This window comes from Oncorhynchus mykiss, chromosome 28, assembly GCF_057628025.1.
Source record: "Oncorhynchus mykiss isolate SJ-2025 chromosome 28, ASM5762802v1, whole genome shotgun sequence".
NCBI classification, from domain to species: Eukaryota; Metazoa; Chordata; class Actinopteri; order Salmoniformes; family Salmonidae; genus Oncorhynchus; species Oncorhynchus mykiss.
In genome coordinates, this window is record NC_143049.1 from 20,126,725 (window position 1) to 20,146,779 (window position 20,055).

General features: G+C 42.4%; 1 protein-coding gene across 25 annotated transcripts in view; it reads left to right on the top strand.

Annotated features, from left to right (window-relative positions):
- The window catches only part of ctnnd2b (catenin delta 2b), a 107,463-nt gene extending 89,702 nt beyond the window's left edge, over nt 1–17,761 (top strand). For 8 of the 25 annotated variants that reach the window (XM_090225583.1, XM_090225586.1, XM_021589394.3 and 5 more), the window contains 9 exons: nt 1,674–1,859; nt 3,196–3,384; nt 3,660–3,810; nt 8,816–9,047; nt 10,123–10,207; nt 10,790–10,916; nt 13,499–13,630; nt 13,800–13,876; nt 14,222–17,096. In XM_090225583.1, the coding sequence (XP_090081709.1) occupies nt 1,674–1,859; nt 3,196–3,384; nt 3,660–3,810; nt 8,816–9,047; nt 10,123–10,207; nt 10,790–10,916; nt 13,499–13,630; nt 13,800–13,876; nt 14,222–14,473 (1,431 nt within the window). In that variant the 3' untranslated portion in view covers nt 14,474–17,096. Of the gene's footprint in view, nt 1–1,673; nt 1,860–3,195; nt 3,385–3,659; nt 3,811–8,815; nt 9,048–10,122; nt 10,208–10,789; nt 10,917–13,498; nt 13,631–13,799; nt 13,877–14,221 lie in introns of all 25 variants that reach the window. The other 17 variants (XM_090225593.1, XM_090225589.1, XM_090225581.1 and 14 more) reach the window with 3 other exon arrangements.
- Nucleotides 17,762–20,055: the final 2,294 nt, after the last annotated feature.

The following is a 20,055-nucleotide window of genomic DNA, read 5'->3' on the forward strand; positions in this document are numbered from 1 at the left end:
AAAATGACCAGCGGAACCGCAATAGAGACAGAGGCGGTTGGTGATTCTCCGTTCCCTCTCTTTAGTCGAGATGCGGATACCTCCCAGCTGCATAGGCTCAGCACCCGAGCCGGCAGAGGAAGATGGTAGTGATGCGGAGAGGGGGGCAACGGAGAACGCGAGCTCCTTTCCACGAGCTCGGTGACGAAGATCAACCCGTCGCTCAATGCGAATAGCGAGTTCAATCAAGGAATCCACGCTGGAAGGAACCTCCCGGGAGAGAATCTCATCCTTTACCTCTGCGCGGAGACCCTCCAGAAAACGAGCGAGCAAAGCCGGCTTGTTCCAGCCACTGGAGGCAGCAAGAGTGCGAAACTCAATAGAGTAGTCTGTTATGGATCGATTACCTTGACACAGGGAAGACAGGACCCTGGAAGCCTCCTCCCCAAAAACAGATCGATCAAAAACCCGTATCATCTCCTCCTTAAGGTCCTGATACTGGTTAGTACACTCAGCCCTTGCCTCCCAGATTGCCGTGCCCCACTCACGAGCCCGTCCAGTAAGGAGAGATATGACGTAGGCGATACGAGCAGTGCTCCTGGAGTAAGTGTTGGGCTGGAGAGAAAACACAATATCACACTGGGTGAGGAACGAGCGGCATTCAGTGGGCTCCCCAGAGTAACACGGCGGGTTATTGATTCTGGGCTCCGGAGATTCGAAAGCCCTGGAAGTGGCCGGTGGATCGAGGCGGAGATGGTGAACCTGTTCTGTGAGGTTGGAGACTTGGGTGGCCAGGGTCTCAACGGCATGTCGAGCAGCAGACAATTCCTGCTCGTGTCTGCCTAGCATCGCTCCCTGGATCTCGACGGCTGAGTGGAGAGGATCCGAAGTCGCTGGGTCCATTCTTGGTCGGATTCTTCTGTCAGGTGCGTGAATGAGGACCCAAAAGCGAATTAACAAAACAGAGTTTCTTTAATGACGAAACACACGTAGGCTCAGATGGACAGGCAGATTCCGACAGGACAGGACAAGGTTAGATGAACATGCAGATTCCGACAGGACAGGACAAGGTTGCAGCAAACACGACAATAGTCTGGTTCAGGCATGAGTAACACAAACGAGAATCCGACAAAGACAGGAGCAGAAACAGAGAGAGATATAGAGACCTAATCAGAGGGAAAAAGGGAACAGGTGGGAAAAGGGGTGAACGAGGTAGTCAGAGAAGACAAGGAACAGCTGGGGGAAAGAGGGGAAGAAAAGGTAACCTAGTACGACCAGCAGAGGGAGACAGGGTGAAGAGAAAGGACAGAAACAAGACACAACATGACAATACATGACAGCTTGTGCTGTCTATTCGAAAGCAAACAGCAACAGACAGATATTTGACTTATGCATTTGCCCCAGTTTATAGCATCCTTACAGCATCCTGTCCACTTCCATTGGAGGATATTAACAGTCTTAACTGTATTTATCACTACATGGCCGACATGCATACATCTTACGGCACTCCTCAAATGAAAATACTGCTCTCATCTCTTGATCTCTCTCTCTTTCTTTCTTTCTCTCTCTCTCTCTCTCTGTCTCTCTCTCTCCCCCTCTCTCTTTTTGTCTCTCTCTCTCTCTTCCTCTCCCCCTCTCTCCTTTCCCCCCTCCCTCCCTCTATCTTTCGTCATCTCCCTCTTTTGTCCTTGCAGACCATTGAAAACTGTGTGTGCATTTTGAGGAACCTCTCGTATCGACTAGCTGCAGAGACATCTCAGGGACAGCAGATAGGCACAGACGAGCTTGACGGATTGCTTTGTGGCGATGCCAACGGCAAGGATGCCGAGAGCTCTGGTTGCTGGGGGAAGAAGAAAAAGAAAAAGAAGGCCCATGATCAGGTGGGTTCCTCTCCACTGCAGCTGTTAGCAATTAGCCAGCATGTTACAACAGTGGTGCTGGAAGCCCGGCTAGGGAGGGGGGTCTACATCTCATGGATAATTACACATTTACTGGGTTTAGTTCTGAAAGAGGGTCTTCTGGTTTCTTCTGGTTTCTGCTGCCAAGGCTGGGAAAATAAACTGGCAAAGTCAAGGTTTGATTATTATCCAACTGAGTTGGATTATGCTATTCAGTGGGATTGAAATGTCGGTACAAATAATCTAATCTGGCATACATTAGATGCTCATGCAGTTGGTACGGTGTGGATGATTTAGTATGTGAGATATGCCCCATGGATGTTATGTTGCTGGATGCTCATTCTTAAATCATGTTTATCTTGTAAGTAAATAATTCAGAAAGCAGTGCGTGACTCTCTTGTCACTTAAGTCTCAACCATATTAAGTGTTTTCAATATTTTCATTTTTTTTTGATAATTAAAGACAACTGCCCCTAAAAAACAACTTCTCATTTAGAAAACAGCCTATGTGGCATCGATATGAGTCAGAAACGTTTATTCTACTGTGGAAATGACTACAAAGTGTAAATAGGATAATTTTGGTCATAAAGTCAGTCTCGTCCAAAACAGAGTTTTGTTAGACTTGTGGTCGTGACTGCATCACAATGTAAATTAAGGTTTGGTTTGTTTTAATCCTGTCCACATCCTGCCCAGCCGACAGCTGGCAGCACACAAGTGATCATACATTTCGGAGTGCAGCTACACACGACCCGATCGTAATGCCTGTGTTAAATGTGGGCTGACTTTGGTTATCCCTATGGGTCCAGTTGGGGAACATCGGTAAATTACACAAAGTACAATGACTTGAAAACCTCAAACCAAACTATAAATTGTAGAAATGAATATACAAATATTAAAAGCATTTAATGGGAACTAAAAGGTGTGCAACATGAAAATATTATCTCATTTACATTGTGTAATTTATTGACAGTCCCTAACAAACCCCGGAGAAAGGCTATCCAAAGTCAAACCAATTTTGCTGCAGTCGCACACCAGCCGGCTGAAGCTAATTGGCTAAATAATTTGGCTAACTCTTTACACCTGCGAACACACACGAGACACCAACATCAAACCACACCCCGAAACCATCTCACGTTTGAATTCAGGAATTCAGGCCACTAGCATTTCTTAATCAACCAAATCTTAAACAAGGTAAAATCAGGTGGTGCAGTCACCCTTTAAGCAATTTTTAGTGGCACTGTAACTAAGTGGCGTTGTCAAACTGTTTGATGTCTGTAGTATTGATAAGTAGTAATATTCCACCATTCTGTGTCACCCAGTGGGATGGTGTTGGGCCCTTCCCGGACTCAGCTGACCCTCCCAAAGGCATTCAGATGCTGTGGCACCCCACCATCGTCAAGCCCTACCTCACACTCTTGTCTGAGTGCTCCAACCCAGACACCCTGGAGGGGGCAGCCGGGGCTCTGCAGAACTTGGCTGCAGGCAGCTGGAAGGTACAGCACAGTACAGTAAGCTATGGTCTCCCTCCTCAGAGCTGCTCCAGTGGCAGCCATTTTCTAGTCACACTGTCATTGTCAAACTGTCAAAATGAACTTTCCTTAGACATTGGTTGCTCTTAGCTCACTGCAACATTAAGAAAGCATGAGCTACTACTGGAGAAATGCTATATTGGGCAGTGTTGGGGGAGTAGACTACTTCTGTTGTTGTCCCATATATAGAGCAGAATGATGTGTGTTTTATATAATGAAGTGTGACTGTCTTCTCTTTCTCCTCTCCTCTCCAGTGGTCTGTGTATATCCGTGCGGCGGTGAGGAAAGAGAAGGGTCTGCCCATCCTGGTGGAGCTCCTGAGGATCGACAACGACAGGGTGGTGTGTGCCGTGGCCACAGCTTTAAGAAACATGGCCTTAGACGTCAGAAACAAAGAACTCATCGGTAATTGTAGTTGTCAGTGAATCAATATTGTACATTCTACATGCATGTTTGTGTGTGTGTGCATTAGTGCGAGTATGTAAGCATGCTCATGCATATGCGTTTATATACAGTGCATTCGGGAAATATTCAGACCCTGTGACTTTTTCCACATTTTTTTACATTACAGCCTTGTTCTAAAATGTATTAAATACATGTTTTCTTTATCAAACTACACACAATACCCCATAATGACAAAGCGAAAACAGGTTTGTAGAAATGTTTGCAAGAACACAGTGGCTTCCATCAATCTTAAATGGAAGAAGTTTGGAACCACCAAGACTCTTCCTAGAGCTGGCCGCCCGGCCAAACTGAGCAATCGGGGGTGAAGGGCCTTGATCAGGGAGGTGACCAATAACCCGATGGTCACTCCGACAGAGCTCCAGTGTTCCTCTGTGGAGATGGTTGTCCTTCTGAAAGATTCTCCCATCTCTGCAACACTCCACCAATCAGGCCTTTATGGTAGAGTGGCCTGGCAGAGGTCAATCCTCTGTAAAAAAAAAAAAAAGAAAGCACGACAGCCCGCTTGAAGTTTTCCAAAAGGCACCTAAAGGACTCTCAGGTCATGAGAAACAAGATTCTCTGGTCTGATGAAACCAAGAACTCTAGCCTAAATGCCAAGCGTCACTTTTGGAGGAAACTTGGCCCATCCCTACATTGAAGCATGGTGGTGACAGGGACAGGGATACTAGTCAGTATTGCCGAAATGATGAACAGAGCAAAGTACAGAGAGATCATTGATGAAAACCTGCTCCAGAGTGCACAGGAACTCAAACTGGGGCGAAGGTTCACCTTCCAGCAGGACATCGACCCTAAGCACACAGCCAAGACAACGCAGGAGTGGCTTCGGGACAATTCTCTGAATGTCCTTGAGTGGCACAGCCAGAGCCCGGACTTGAAACCGATCGAACACCTCTGGAGAGACCTGTAAATAGCTGTGCAGCGACGCTCTCCATCCAACCTGACAGAGCTTGATAGGATCTGCAGAGAAGAATGGGATAAACTCCCCAAATACAGGTCTGCCAAGCTTGTAGCGTCAAACCCAAGAAGACTCGATGCTGTAATCGCTGCCAAAGGTGATTCAACAAAGCACTGAGTAAAGGGTCTGAATACTTATGTAAATGTGATATTTTAATGTTTTTATTTATTATAAATTTGCAAACATTTCTAAAAACCAGTTTTGCTTTGTCATTTTGGGGTATTGTGTTTGATGAGGATGAGATTGATGAAGAAAAAAAGATTTACTCCATTTCAGAAGAGAGCTGTAACTTAAACAATGTGGAAAAAGTCAAGGGGTCTGAATACTTTCCAAATGCACTGTATGTGTGCCCCCATAGACAATGTGTGCACTTCTCTGCAGCAAACTATACCAGCCTATTTATCTACTAAGATGGGTGTGCACTGCAGAGCTCTCTTTGTGGACTGTGTTCACATGGTTGAAATTCTCCTCATGACAGCACTAAAAGACTATTGATCTCTCTAATAAACGAGATGTTCTGTTGGACCTCGGCATCTCCATAGCAACTGCTCTTGCCGTTTCAGGCTGGTGCTCTGTGCTAAGTAGATGTGTGTATCATGTCATAGAGCCCGCAGGCCTTCGGACTCCCAACTCTTTGTTGGTAGAATAAAGGGTAGTAACCCACAATTATCTGTTTACATGCTTAAGTCATGTTAAGACAATGTTATGTCTTGCTAAATCTGACGCTACTGATAGCCATGCAAAGGGGGATTTCGTTATTGGCATTTCATTGACATTTTAGCCACTATTACACACAGCATATATAAAGTGTGTATTCCGTGTAACTTGGAAAATGACCTTTGTGATAATCATCAGCTCAAATTATCTTCACCCTCTTTGTTTATCTACATTACAAACAGTGATGTAGTTGTTAAAAAATAGGTAGGTAAACTCACTGTTTGCAGTGAATAAAGTAACACACTATATACTTTCAACCGTCACGCAAAATCCAGAAGGGCTCCCGAGTGGCGCAGTGGTCTAAGGCACTCCATCTCAGTGCAAGAGGCACTACAGTCCCTGGTTTGAATCCAGGCTGTATCACATCCGGCCATGATTGGGAGTCCCATAAGGCGGCGCACAATCGTCCCAGCGTCGTCTGGGTTTGGCCGGGGTAGGCTGTCATTGTAAATAAGAGTTTGTTCTTAACTGACTTGCCTAGTTAAATAAAGGTTAAATATAAAAAAGGAGCATCCTCCACTACACCACTGATTACAAACACACGTTGTGTTGTTTCTAATGCTTTGAAGACTATACTATGAATCACACAAAGCGATTGTGCATTGGCAAGACATTCTCAGTCGTTCTCATTCCCAGGCCTCCCTTTAAAACGTAAGTGTTTTCTATGAAAATGCCATTACCTGGGAGGTGTCAAGGGGTTTGGTATTTCCATCCCTGCTACGAATGTTGTGTCCTCAGGCCTACAGTAGAGTATGAGTGTTTAGCGGGGTATTAAAAAGCCCCATTGAGCAGAAGATGGATGTATTAAGCCCTCGTCACATAGCTGTAAATGTCAGGCTGGGAGTTTGAGGCTGTATTGTGAATTATTAAAAGCACTGCTCCATGAATTTCTCTCTCTATTTCTCTCTCTCTCTCTCTCTCTCTCTCTCTCTCTCTCTCTCTCTCTCTCTCTCTCCCTCTATTATTCTCTCTATCCTTTTCTTATGCCCTAGTTTTTTTGTTTTTGACTAAAATCCATAAGGATTGTATTATGTACCCTTAAGCATCATTCCCATATGTATATCCTTTGTCTTCTTTATTCTTCTTCAAGTGGGTGCCTCAGTGTGAAGTGCTGTATTTATTGTTCTCCTGTCAAGTCAAGAAATCCTCTTTAGCTCAACCGCTCACTGCTCATGGGGGACATAGCCTTTATAGGACAAGGGGCTTGTACACGTCTCTGACCTTGAAGGCTCTCCTGCTGTCCACTGAGTAGTGACCAGGTTAGATAATGTGAAGTATAGTAAATACTGCTTGTCTTTATCAGTTTCTGTTATATTGGCCATTTGCTACCATTTCCCCTCTCTTGCTGTTGTGAATATGAAGGTATACAAACGGAACACTGCGTCGTGGAGAACATGCGTATGTATTTATAGAAGAATGTTGTTCTTCTGCATCCATGGCTTTCTAATCTGTTAGCACCTAATAGCACATACAGTACCAGTCAAACGTTTGGACGCACCTACTTATTCAATGGTTTTTCTTTATTTTTACTGTTTTCTACGTTGTAGAATAATAGTGAAGATATCAAAACTCAGAAATAACACAAATGGAATCATGTAGTAACCAAAAAAGTGTTAAACAAATCAAAATAGATTTTAGATTCTTCAAAATTCAAAAGGCACTCGCACATCTGAGCAATCTTTTTTGAAGGTACATGGTAACAGTTGAACAAGATGAATGAAAAAGGAAACCGTACACTCCTCTTGATAGTATCACTGATCTTTAATAAGCTTACGTATCGGCCTCACGGCCTTCGTCAGAGCTTTTGTGAGTTCAAAAAAAAATAGATTCTTCAAAATAGCCACCTTGATGACAGCTTTGCACACTCTTGGCATTCTCTTGGCATTCTCTCAACCAGCTTCACCTGGAATGCTTTTCAAACAGTCTTGAAGGAGTTCCCACTTAATGCTGAGCACTAGTTGGCTGCTTTTCCTTCGCTCTGAGGTCCAACTCATCCCAAACCATCTCAATTGGGTTGAGGTCGGGTGATTATGGTGGCCAGGTCATCTGATGCAGCACTCTATCACTCTCCTTCTTGGTAAAATAGCTCTTACACAGCCTAGACATGTGTTTTGGGTCATTGTCCTGTTGAAAAACAAATGACAGTCCCACTAAGAGCAAACCAGATGGGATGTCGTATCGCTGCAGAATGCTGTGGTAGCCATGCTGGTTTAACTGTGCCTTGAATTCTAAATAAATCACTGACAGTGTCACCAGCAAAGCACCCACACACCATCACACCTCCTCCATGCTTCACGGTGGGTACCACACATGCAAATATCATCCGTTCACCTGTCTCACAAAGACACAGTGGTTGGAACCAAAAATATAACATTTGGACTCATTAGGCCAAAGAACAAATTTCCACCGGTCTAATGTCCATTTCTTGGCCCAAGCAAGTCTCTTCTTCTTATTGGTGTCGTTTAGTAGTGGTTTCTTTGCAGCAATTTGACCATGAAGGCCTGATTCACGCAGTCTCCTCTGAACAGTTGATGTTGAGATGTATCTGTTACTTGAACTCTGTGAGGTGCAATTTGAGGTGCAGTTAAATGCTGATTAAAAAAAAAACTGGCTGGTAACTCTAATGAACTTATCCTCTGCAGCAAGAGGTAACTTTGGGTCTTCCTTTCCTGTGGTGGTCCTCATGAGAGCCAGTTTCATCATAGCGCTTGATGTTTCTTTGCGACTGCACTTGAAGAAACTTTCAAAGTTCTTGACATTTTCCAGATTGACTGACCTTCATGTCTTAAAGTAATGATGGACTGTCGTTTCTCTTTGCTTATTTGAGCTGTACTTAATATAATATGGACTTGGTCTTTTACCAAATATCTGTATACTACCACTACCTTGTCACAACACAACTGATTGGCTCAAATGCATTAAGAAGGAAATATATTCTACAAATGAACTTTTAACAAGGCACACCTGTTAATTGAAATGCATTCCAGGTGACTTCCTCATGATGCTGGTTAAGAGAATGCCAAGAGTGTGCAACGCGATCATCAAGGCAAAAATCTCAAATATAAAATGTATTTTGATTTGTTTAACACTTTTTTGCTTACCACATGATTCCATATGTGTTATTTCATAGTTTTGATGTCTTCACTATTATTCTGCAATGTAAGAAAATAGTCAATATATAGAAAATTAGGTGTGTCCAAACTTTTTTAAAGGGTTATTAAAAGGTTCATATACAGTATAACTAACCATAAGTTTTTTTTCTTTCCACAACAGGCAAGTACGCAATGAGAGACTTGGTCCACCGATTGCCCGGGGGGAACAACAACAACAGCAGTGGTGGGACTGCTGCCAGTGCTATTGGGAAGACCATGTCGGACGACACTATCACAGCTATCTGCTGTGCCCTGCACGAGGTCATCACTAAGAACATGGAGAACACCAAGGCTCTGCGTGACGCTGGAGGCATCGAGAAACTAATCGGCATCGCCAGGAGCAAAGGAGACAAGTAGGTGTCCAGAAGTCATGCTGTGCTCACCCTAATTTGGGAATCCAGAGGAAAAGATTGCTTGCATGCCTGCTGTCCAGCTATTCTACTGTATATAACATTTTAACACACTGTCACAAAAGACTATGTTCACTGACTCTAACCTTCAACCCTAACGCCAACACACAGCCCTCCTGTTCAGCTAGTAATTGTATATGGATTGTAGCATTAATGTAACTGCTGATCGGGACATGGGAGCTGTAAGTACGTATTAAGGTTCTGATCATTTCCCTCTTAATTCCCTTAAGTAGATTTTTGAAATTATGTTTTCTCTACAACTCACCACTGTAGAGAAATGCCTTTTAAAGGTAGCTAATTGTGGTTTTTATGTTTTCTCGTTTGTGATTTTATGAGCCCAAATATCCCTTATAAGCTTTTAGTTTGCAATTAGCAAGGTAACTTAATTGAGTGGTGTGCCTTGGCTTCCTCTCCAGTTAGTCCGGTGATGCACTTGCCTAATGTTGCCAAGGACAACAGACTCTGTACAACTGTAAGAATATGTTGCCTCATAGAGTAGAAATGTGTTATCTGGGATAAAGAGAAGAATAATCTTTAAGAGTCTTGACAGAAGAGAAGTGTTGCTATATCTGCAGTGCTATGATGTAATAACTTTTGATTATTCCATATCTCTGGTGTGAATCAGAATGAAGGATGCGTGGTTAATTGAATCACCTCTGGCGCTGACAGTTGTGGCTCGTGGAGTTTCTGTGCAGAGATAGAGGATAGGTGCTGTGTGTGAGAGAGAGGGCCTCTGATGCTAAACTGATTGGATTTATCTCTGCTAATTGCTTTTTCCATTTGAGATTTGTCTTGTTTTTGTGCAAAAATGACAATGGTGCTAAAGCACAGAGTTAGCTTGTTTCCATTTTATGTTCGCTTTGAATGTTTACGTCTGAAAAATGATCGATTGAATTTGTTTCTAAATGTTTTTGTACTGGTGATCGTTCATCTAGCAGCGGGCATACCAAACCTTTTGTTTAGAACATTTGGTTCTAGTCATCTGAGTAAAATGAAGTCTTGTGTTTCTCTTCCCCAGACACACACCCAAAGTGGTAAAAGCAGCCTCTCAAGTCCTCAACAGTATGTGGCAGTACAGAGACCTTCGCAGCCTCTACAAAAAGGTGTGTAATACAAAGAACTTGCTGCCAACACAATACATCTGCTGAAGGAGCTCTTGAAAGTTTAACACCTTAGTCTCTTGAGTGGGTTTTTATGCTCTTATTAAAATGAAAGAGAGAGAGAGTAAATGGCAAAAACTATGCAGCAGTGCATGCGTGACAGTTCAGTAAAGCTCACGAAGCAACACAAGTGCAAGAATGTATAGTGAGAGTAAAGCTGGAATCCCTCTGGGCTGCAGTTTAATGAACTAAAGAATCTGTCAATGTTGACCTGAGGAGAGGAGACAAACATGCTTTAATGAAACAAGACGGATTAAGAATTAGAGGGTTTAAAGGCTTTGAGAGGGGGAGAAAAACCAAGCACTGCAAGACTGGTGTTGCATGCTTTACTAAAATGGATAGAGAGTCATTCTCATAACATCCCCCTGTTCTATTTTGCCTCATTTTAATGTGAGGATAGTTTCTAACCCATTTGCTATTTGACCAGATTATCTTAGATCATTGAGTATGATCATTCAGTACAATAATACAGAATGTTGCAGTTCATTATAGCTAAGTTCCCTAATTCATCTCTTTTTCCCCCAGGATGGATATTCTCAGTATAATTTTGTTGGCTCATCCTCTACAATAGAAAGAGATAGACAAAGACCATATTCTTCCTCCCGCACCCCATCCATCTCGCCCGTACGGACATCTCCAAATAATCGATCGGGTGAGTCCACTGTTGTCTCTCCTTCTGCCCTCCCACTCCATCAAGCCACTACTGACAGACAAACAGGATCAGGACCAGTTGGTGGACAAGTGGTATGCATGTCAGTGTGTAGGTGTATTCTCTCTTTACCCCATTAAAATACTGGACATCTTTTGCAAACTCACGAGGCTGATCATCCTTTAGAGCATGTGTCAAATGGTGGGCCCAAGTGTCTGCGGGTTTCTGCTCCACCCTTGGACTTGATTGATGAATTAAGGTCACTAATTAGTAAGGGGCTGCCCTCACCTGGTTGTCTAGGGCTTAATTGAAAGGAAAAAACAAAAACCTGCAGACACTCGGCCCTCCGTGGAATGAGTTTGACACCCCTTCTTTAGAGCTTTAATTGCCAGACATTGCAGAACAATTTGACCATGCATTTCAGACATAGATTCTGAAAACGTAGTAATGTTTTGGATCAAAGATAGGATGAACGAAGGATAAGGTGGTGTCTGCCCAGACACAGTGGTGCACAGACACTAAAAAGCAACTGGCAGTTACTCACTTACCCTTTGAGATGAAAAGAGAGAAGAGAGGAAAGCAGGAGGAGGATGGAGGGATGACTCAGGTGACACAGCTGATTTTTTTTTTTTTGGGGGGGGGGGGTTGAATACCACAGCTCAGGCTCTGTTCACCTCAACAGCAGCCTCATAGGATAACCCTTGGGAGTTAGGGCCCGAAGCAGAATAAATAGTTGTCAAAATACACTGACTAGAAGTCGCTCTGGGGAAGAGCATCTGCTAAGTTACTAAAAATGTAAATGTACCAGGTATTGGTACTACTGTTGTTGAAACCTATAACTTGGTACTGTAGACGTTGGCTGTGTTTAATGGTGATTATAAGAGGATGTTCTTGTTACAGGGTGGTCTAATTGGAGTTGAATGAAATTCAACGTGGAAACACTGACCTTAATGGATCCTATTAGAAAGCAATAAACTCTCTGAGTAAAGATTTCATAGAAGAGCCATTTGTGGATGTTAGATCTGTTTAGCCTACAGTATATAGTTAGGCCTATGTGTTTGTTTTCATTACATGCTTGTTTTCTCAGCCGCTTCACTGTCAGCTCTCCTTGACCTGTTTCAACAGAATATGTTACTATACAAGAGCGGGAGGATTATATGCTGAACAAAAATATAAACGCAACATGTAAAGTGTTGGTCCCATGTTTCATGAGCTGAAATAAAAGATCCCAGAAATGTTCCATACGCACAAAAAGCTTATTTCTCTCAAATGTTTACATTCTTTGCCAAGAAGCTGATTAAACAGCATGATTATTACACATGTGCACCTTGTGCTAGGGACAATAAAGGGCCACTCTACAATGTGCAGTTTTGTCACACAACACAATACCACAGAGCGTGCAATTGGCATGCTGATTGCAGAAATTTCCACCAGAGAAGTTATGTTCATTTCTCTACCATAAGCCTCATCCAACGTCGTTTTGAGAATTTGGCAGTATGTCCAACCAGCCGCACAACTGCAGACCATGTGTAACCAAGCCATTCCTGGACCTCCACTTCTGACTTCACCTGCGGGATCATCTGAGACCAGCCACACGGACAGCTGATGAAACTGTGGGTTTGCACAACTGAAGAATTTCTGCACAAACTGTCAGAAACCGCCTCAGGGAAGCCCATCTGCGTGCTCATCGTCCTCACCAGGGTCTTGACTTGACTGCAGTTTGGCGTCATAACCAACTTCAGTGGGCAAAGGCTACCTTCGATGGCCGCTGGTACGCTGGAGAAGTGTGCTCTTCACAGATGAATCCGGGTTTCAATTGTACCTGGCAGATGGCAGACGTCATGGCGTCATGTGGGTGTGCGGTTTGGTGATGTCAACGTTGTTAACAGAATGCCACATGGTGGCGGTGGGGTTAGGGCATGAGTAGGCATAAGCTACAGACAACGAACACAGTTGCATTTTAACGATGGCAATTTGAATGCACAGAGATAGCGTGACGAGATCCTGAGGCCCATTGTTGTGCCATTCATCCGTCGCCATCACCTCATGTTTCAGCACGATAATACACTGCCCCATGTCACAAGGATCTGGACAAAATTCCTGGACGCTGAAAATGTTCCAGTTCTTCCATGGCCTGCATACTCACCAGACATGTCACCCATTTAGAATGTTTGGGATGATTTGGATCGACGTGTACTACAGTGTGTTCCAGTTCCCGGCCAAGTGGTGTGGGACAACATTCCACAGGCCACAATCAACAGCCTGATATGCGAAGGAGATGTGTCGTGCTGCATGAGGCAAATGGTGGTCACACCAGATACTGACTGGTTTTATGATCCACCCCCCTGCCTTTTTTTAAGGCATCTGTGACCAACAGATGCATATCTGTTGTCCCAGTCATGTGAAATCCATAGATTGGGGCCTAATGAATCTATTTCAATTGACTTATTTCCGTTAATGAACTGTAACTCAGTAAAATGTTGCGTTTATATTTTTGTTTAGTGTACATGACAAAGGGGCTCATTTAATGCCAAACGTGTTTTACAGCTAATCATATACTTGATGTGTAATCTGTGTGTTTGCAGCAAGTGCCCCTGCCTCTCCCCGAGAGATGATCAGCATTAAGGAGAGGAAGACAGACTACGAATCAACGGGCACCAATGCCAGTTACCATGGCAACAAGGGTGAGCACACTTCGAGGAAAGATGCCATGGCAGGTAGGAAGGAATTTCAGGGCCTCCGTCAGCTTCCTCCTCGTTTCTGGAGTCAGTGTGTTTTCATCAGATGATGTGTACTCTAAAGCCAGTGTGAAGGCTTTTTGTCATTTCATAATAATCAACTTGGCAACAATAACCACATACCTCTCTGTTTCTCTCCCACCGGTAGTTCAAATTTCAAGTGGAACCTCAACATTGTTCCGAGGTGCCTATGTCTCTCCAAGTGATGACATCAAACACAACCAGGTAAGGTTTGAAGAAATTACTTGATATCATTGCGAGAGCAACGTTCACTGCTAGGTAAACTCTTATAAAAAAGGGTAGCAAAAGGGTTCTTCGGCTGTTCCCATAGGAGAACCCTTTTTGGTTCCAGGTATAACTCTTTTGGGTTCCATGTAGAACCCTCTGTGTAAAGGATTCTCCATGGAACTCAAAAGGGTTCTACCTGGAACCAAAAAGGGTTCTTCAAATGGTTCTCCAATGTGGACAGCCGAAGAACCCATTTAGGTTCTACGTAGCACCTTTTTTTCGAAGAGTCTACTGTCTTACCAGTAGCAGAGTAGTGCTCTAACCTCTGTGTGTGTTCTCTAGGTCCCTTCCCAGGGCCCCAACCCAGGCCAGGAGCCCTACCCTCCGTTCCAGAACCCTCCTGGAGTACAGTTTGAGGAGGCATTCTACGAGGACCAAGTGCACCAACGCCCTCCTCAGGCCACAGACTTGAACATGCACCTGGGCCTCAAGTCCACCGGCAACTACGTGGACTTCTACTCAGCATCCCGCCCATATAGTGAACTCAACTATGAGACCAGTCACTACCCGGCCTCCCCAGACTCCTGGGTCTAGTGGACTATAGAGGAAGGACTCGTCGTCAGCAGTGTGCTGGGATAGGGGGAGAGGAGCCGAAAGAGAGAGTAAGACAAAAAGGCCACGCATGCTTGCATGCACAACACAAGACATTTCTTCAGTGAGTTTAGTTTGTCCTAGAGAGCGATGTCCCACGCCCATGTGTCTTTGAAGAAAGAAGGAGAGAGAGAGAGAGAGAGAGAGAGAGAGAGACCGTCACAGAGCAGAAGGGATAGAAAGAGAGAGTCAGAACGATAGGAGGAGGGAGGGAAAGAGAGAGAGGAAGAAATAAAGAGTATGATCTTGTAAGGAAACAACTCGCAAAAGGAAGGTGTTAAATGATGGGGTCACCACCAGAAGCTTGGCGCGTTGAAGTGTGAGGAGCGGAATATTTTGGAGATAAGCAGGAGTATTCTAGACAGAAGACAACTGTAAATATGTGGTATAGTAAAGAGATTAGTGTGTGAAGCACAATGAAAATGAAGAGTCATACACAAGCTAGAGAATAGTTGTCAGTCACAAACTCTTATTAGGATTCATTTACGGCTTTAACCTGTGTTGTGTGTAAGGAGTGTCCTCTCACGGGCAAAGGAATTGCTTCTAGACTTTGTATCTTTTGATTTGTTACGATTCTTTTTTTATTTGTACTTTTTTAATTCCGAATTCTGGTGTTAAGTATTTGATGTACATTACAGAGATACAAGTGCATTGTGTATATTACACAAAGACCTGTGTCCCTTCCCTCGGTGTCTCAACAGAACGTCAACCTGTCTGTTACATTCTGGGGGGAGAACGGAGTGGTACAATGTCTGCGCACAAACAAACAAATACGAGCAAATGTGTTTTAGCAGCAAAATTAAGAAATAATGTTCAAGTTATGGCTAATCTGATGTGAATTGGTGGAACTAAGCATCTCAACAGCATCATTCTACTCCCTTGGTGCTCTTCCACTGCCTAAAACAGTTTACGGAGGACTGTAGATATACTCAAAATACTTTTTATTTCCTACACGCCATGTCATTTTGTTTGTCCAACCATATCTACATGAAAACAAGTTTGTTCCTCCACACGCCTCCAAGTGAACTGTGCTCATGGTCCATTTTTAAATGTGCCAAACATGTTTTATCTCCAAGCCGAGGGGTAACGTTGAACTTCTGTTGAAGTTTACATTCAACAGCAAGTCGTTGGTTCTAACAATCCCAGTTTGTAAATGCTTTTTTTAAACGTGTTTTAATGGAATAAAGCTATATATACACTGTAACAAGACTGGAACATTACCAGGAGACGAAAATTAGATCTTTGAGAGCTTAATTCCCTCCAAAGATGTACAAATTAGTTGGGTCTGTGTTGTAAAATAATCAATGTTTGAGAACAATGTGTTTTTTTTTCCAGAGAGGGTTGGCAATCATGTTCATGGTAGACTGTTAATAGAGTATGAATATATATATTATATAAATATAAATATATACTTTTTATGTGCAGATGTGGATGTCACTTAAAGCAGCAACATTATGGAAGAGACTTGTAAAAAAAAATATATTTGTTCACCTTCATTTTCTGGTCTACACACTAAAATGTTGACTTTGTGTAGTCATGTTGTTGCTATGTGAAATAGGGGAGACCAGGAGCGGAATATCCACAGAGATACAGGAAGTTGTCACAGACCTCGTTTCGACAAGAAAAGGTAATAAAAGTTACAGCGACAGATTTTTTGTATTTTGGTGTTTACAGAAGGTATTTAGCTACTTCATATCCCTAGCGTTGAATATTGAAATTGTCACAGGTGTTATGTCTTTCACCACCTTCTAAGAAAATGATCCGCTTGATCCTTGTTGGATTCCCTCAAACTTCTCAATATCAGTGGGGTGCACAGTTATCAAAAATAGAGCTTGATGATCCAGTGTGTGTGTTTCTGTCAAAGAGATGGAAACGGAATGAAAGTGGCTTCCCCCAGTAGGACACACGGTTCCATAGCGAGCCCTCCTTTGAGGAAATGTTTCAATAACATTATGTGGCAACCTAGATAAACAAATATTTAATTGCCCAGTAATGCATGAATAGCTCTTCTTTCAGTCAATGTTAAACAAAATGGTGGTTGGCTACACACTAAAGCTGAATTGAGGAGAAAACGGTCATACTTTATTTAGATAGCAAGCAGTTGTTTATCAACAGATAGACTAAAGGGTAGGGTAAGGGTTAAGTTTAGGGTTAGGATAAGGGTTGAGATTTAAAGCTAGGGTTAGTAGATAGTCTGTAGAGCATCTACAGATGGACTATCCAAATAAAGTGTTACCAAAAAAAAAAATCTTAAAAGTTGTGACAACGAGCCCTGGTCTCCCCTACATATCATTTATAAATCTCTCGGTCATCTTCAGATGCTTGAACAATGAATAAATGATGCAAAACCCAAATTGTTCAACATATCCTACAATGATCCCCTTCTCATTAGTTAGCATCTGAAAACAGACACAGTCCTTGTGAAAAGTAGGCATACCTGACAAACTGTATTGAACTATGTCAGTAACCTTTTTGTTGCTAGACAACGTGTTTTAAAGACTTGTGAAACTTTTTATTGTCTCAACAGATTGCAACTGCTACAAAAATATAAACTGACCATCTAAGATTGACTGTTTTGAGGGTTGTTTGTTCGTTACCAATATCTATTTGTGTGTGGTCTGCCTGTGCTCTCTGTGTTCTAAAACCTTTGGTTCAGCCAGAAGAATGATGTTTACTCCTCTACATGAATATGCTCATTCAGTTTAGTAAAAACATTTCTTAAATGTTTCTTTTGAAGTAATTGATTTCAGCTCAAATACAAAGAAGTTTGATCTGCAATGAGAGCCCATTTTCATCTCGTTGTGGATGAGACAATGCCCTTTGTGTCTTCAGTGTTGATTTGACAAATTGATATTCCAGATTCAGAACATAGTGTTTTCTTAACTTTCCCTGTAACCAAGGGAAACAGCCCACTGGGCAAAAACTGGTTGAATCAACGTGGTTTCCACGTCATTGCAATAAAACATTTTTAATGTGATGACATTGAATCAATGTAGAAAACTGACTGGATTTGGAAAAAGAAATCAACGTTTGGGAATTAGTTTTTTTTCCCACCCAACTTTTATTCTAAATCCAATTACATGGTGACATGTTTTGTTGATTTCACATTGAATTCACGTTAGTTGACAAATCAACCAAAATTATATCAAAACTAGATGTTGAAATTACATTTGTACCAGGTATGAAACAGGTGTAAATGTCTGGAATAAAAAGTTGTGAGATTTTCATTAACATTCCAATCAGACACCGTATTCGTTCAGTGCAGTGAACTCTTTCCTTTGTAGCTTGGAATCTGTTAATTCAAAATGAATTAATTTTTATTAGACGTGCTGAAGGTTACAACAGCATGGTGCAGTTACTTTGAGGGGGGGGGGGGGGGTTGTATAAAGAATTCGTTTTCCGTATTCCAATCTACAATGCTTATTTATTTCCTATTCCAAAGGCCTACTGTAGAGTTTCACACCAATTAGTGACTGATAGAAATCCTCCACAGCCAGCCCAGGCTGGGGACTGAGGGCGGCAGACTGAGTGAGGGGTGCCCTTACAGTTTCTCTCTAATTGTTTTCTCTGTGACATTGAGTTGAGGTAATGCTGACAGGTCTGTGTGAGTTTACCACTGTGATAGGTGTTAATTACCGGGCTGCAGGCCTAGTTGGGTAATGTTAAGCCTGAGGTTACGGTCCATGCCCATCGTCATGCCACCGGGGTGCCCATCAGAGATATGCTGTATACACTGCCCGTATACACTGCCTGTATACACTGCCTGGCCTATATCTATCTATACATCTCCATGAGAAATGCTCCCAAAACTTCTCTCTAAAAACTAAGAATATAGATTATGAATGGATGAAGGGAAGCACAAGTAGGCCTAGTGCTGCTTCTGTGAAAATGCTCAAATTTCTCACCAGTGTGCCAGATACAGCATTTTGTATAGCTGAAAAGAAGCGATCTATAAGCTTCTAAAAAGTAAGAGATGGAATATTTCATCGTCGCATTACATTTTAATTGCTTCGCTAATCCTGGGAGAATCCATCACTATGAGGACAGTCTACTGGGAAGGAGCATGCAGTGTGTAGCCTATGTCAACCTCAAAAGCTTGGAAGAGTCTGCAGTGCCCTCTACTGGGCATTAGTGACTCATGCAGCTCAGGTCTGCCATTTCACTCTGCAAGGCCCAGTACTACTCCTGTGATGCACGCTGTAGGTACAGATACCGATGCAAGCCGAAATGTACTGACTGACTGCATGGCCCATGAATTTGATATTAGTTTGGAACAGTAAACAACATTTTCTCTCTTCGTAAATGTGAAACATGCTAATATGATGTAACATTTTGATTATGCAAGTACTGTATGTGGGGCTGCAGAGAATATAGCGCAGTTATATAATCACCTGGACCATTTTGAATATTCTATTATATTCATGTGGAGGGGCACCTATTTGTGTGGATTGTCTTCTTAACATAGACAAGTATCATAAAAAAAAAAAAACGTAAAATAGCCTTCTGACTTAGTAAGCCAAATAGTTTTCTACTTTTAATCTCCAGCACCACTCCAACATCAATGTGAAAATGGCGTGTTTCTATATTTTTTGTTAATAAAAAAGAAGACAAGCGTTTCCAATGACATCATCAACCAATTAGTAGGCAATTCCTACTCATAATGAGTTAAAATCACGATGCACACCGATGATGTCATTGGAAACACTTATTTACCTCTATCTTTTTACTACAATACATAGAAATGCACCATTTTCACATATGTTGATGTTGGCGTGGTGCTGGAGATTATTAATTTTTTCCGTTTAAGCCTTGATCACATTGGCAGTTTGAAGTGACTATTTGTTTGCATATCCGATAAAAATCTGTTATTTTCCCTTCGCTCTGGACAGCCAAAAAGCACATGGAAAAGGATATTTCAAGCCACATTTCAAACCATCTTCGTGGGTGGTTCGAAATTCGATTCAAATCTGATTCCTGGCAGTGCGACTTGTATGATTTATTTGCCCTAAAAGTCGTTTTTAGACTGTTATTTGGCATATCTTGTTACTTGCTAGCTACTCTACTGACGGTCTGACAAGAACATGTGCTAGCTAACTAGCTTTTTAATTGTTTACAAAGAAAATTTGTGAACATGCTAGAAAGATAAACAACTACTTAGCTAGCTAGTTGACTGCTGTGGCTAGCCAAAAAGTACATGTTTTTAAAAGTTGGATCATCTTATCCTTTGAGGCTTTAAAGGGGTTCTTACATTATGTTTTTGAACATTCAAAGCAACTTGGAAAATCCATGGCATCATTGTTGTCACCTTGGCTTGCTACATAACTTCTGAGTGATAGGAAGCACAAGCACCACCACCAGTCAGCCCATACCACTGCACACACACACCCGTCGTTACTTTGACAACTACCATCGCCATGTCAGCAAATCACTGCTGTCTGAACACACACACATCCGATTTGGACACTCGATGTTTGGACAGTCAGTATTCCAAAATGGATTTGAAAACTGATTTCGCATTAAGGCCT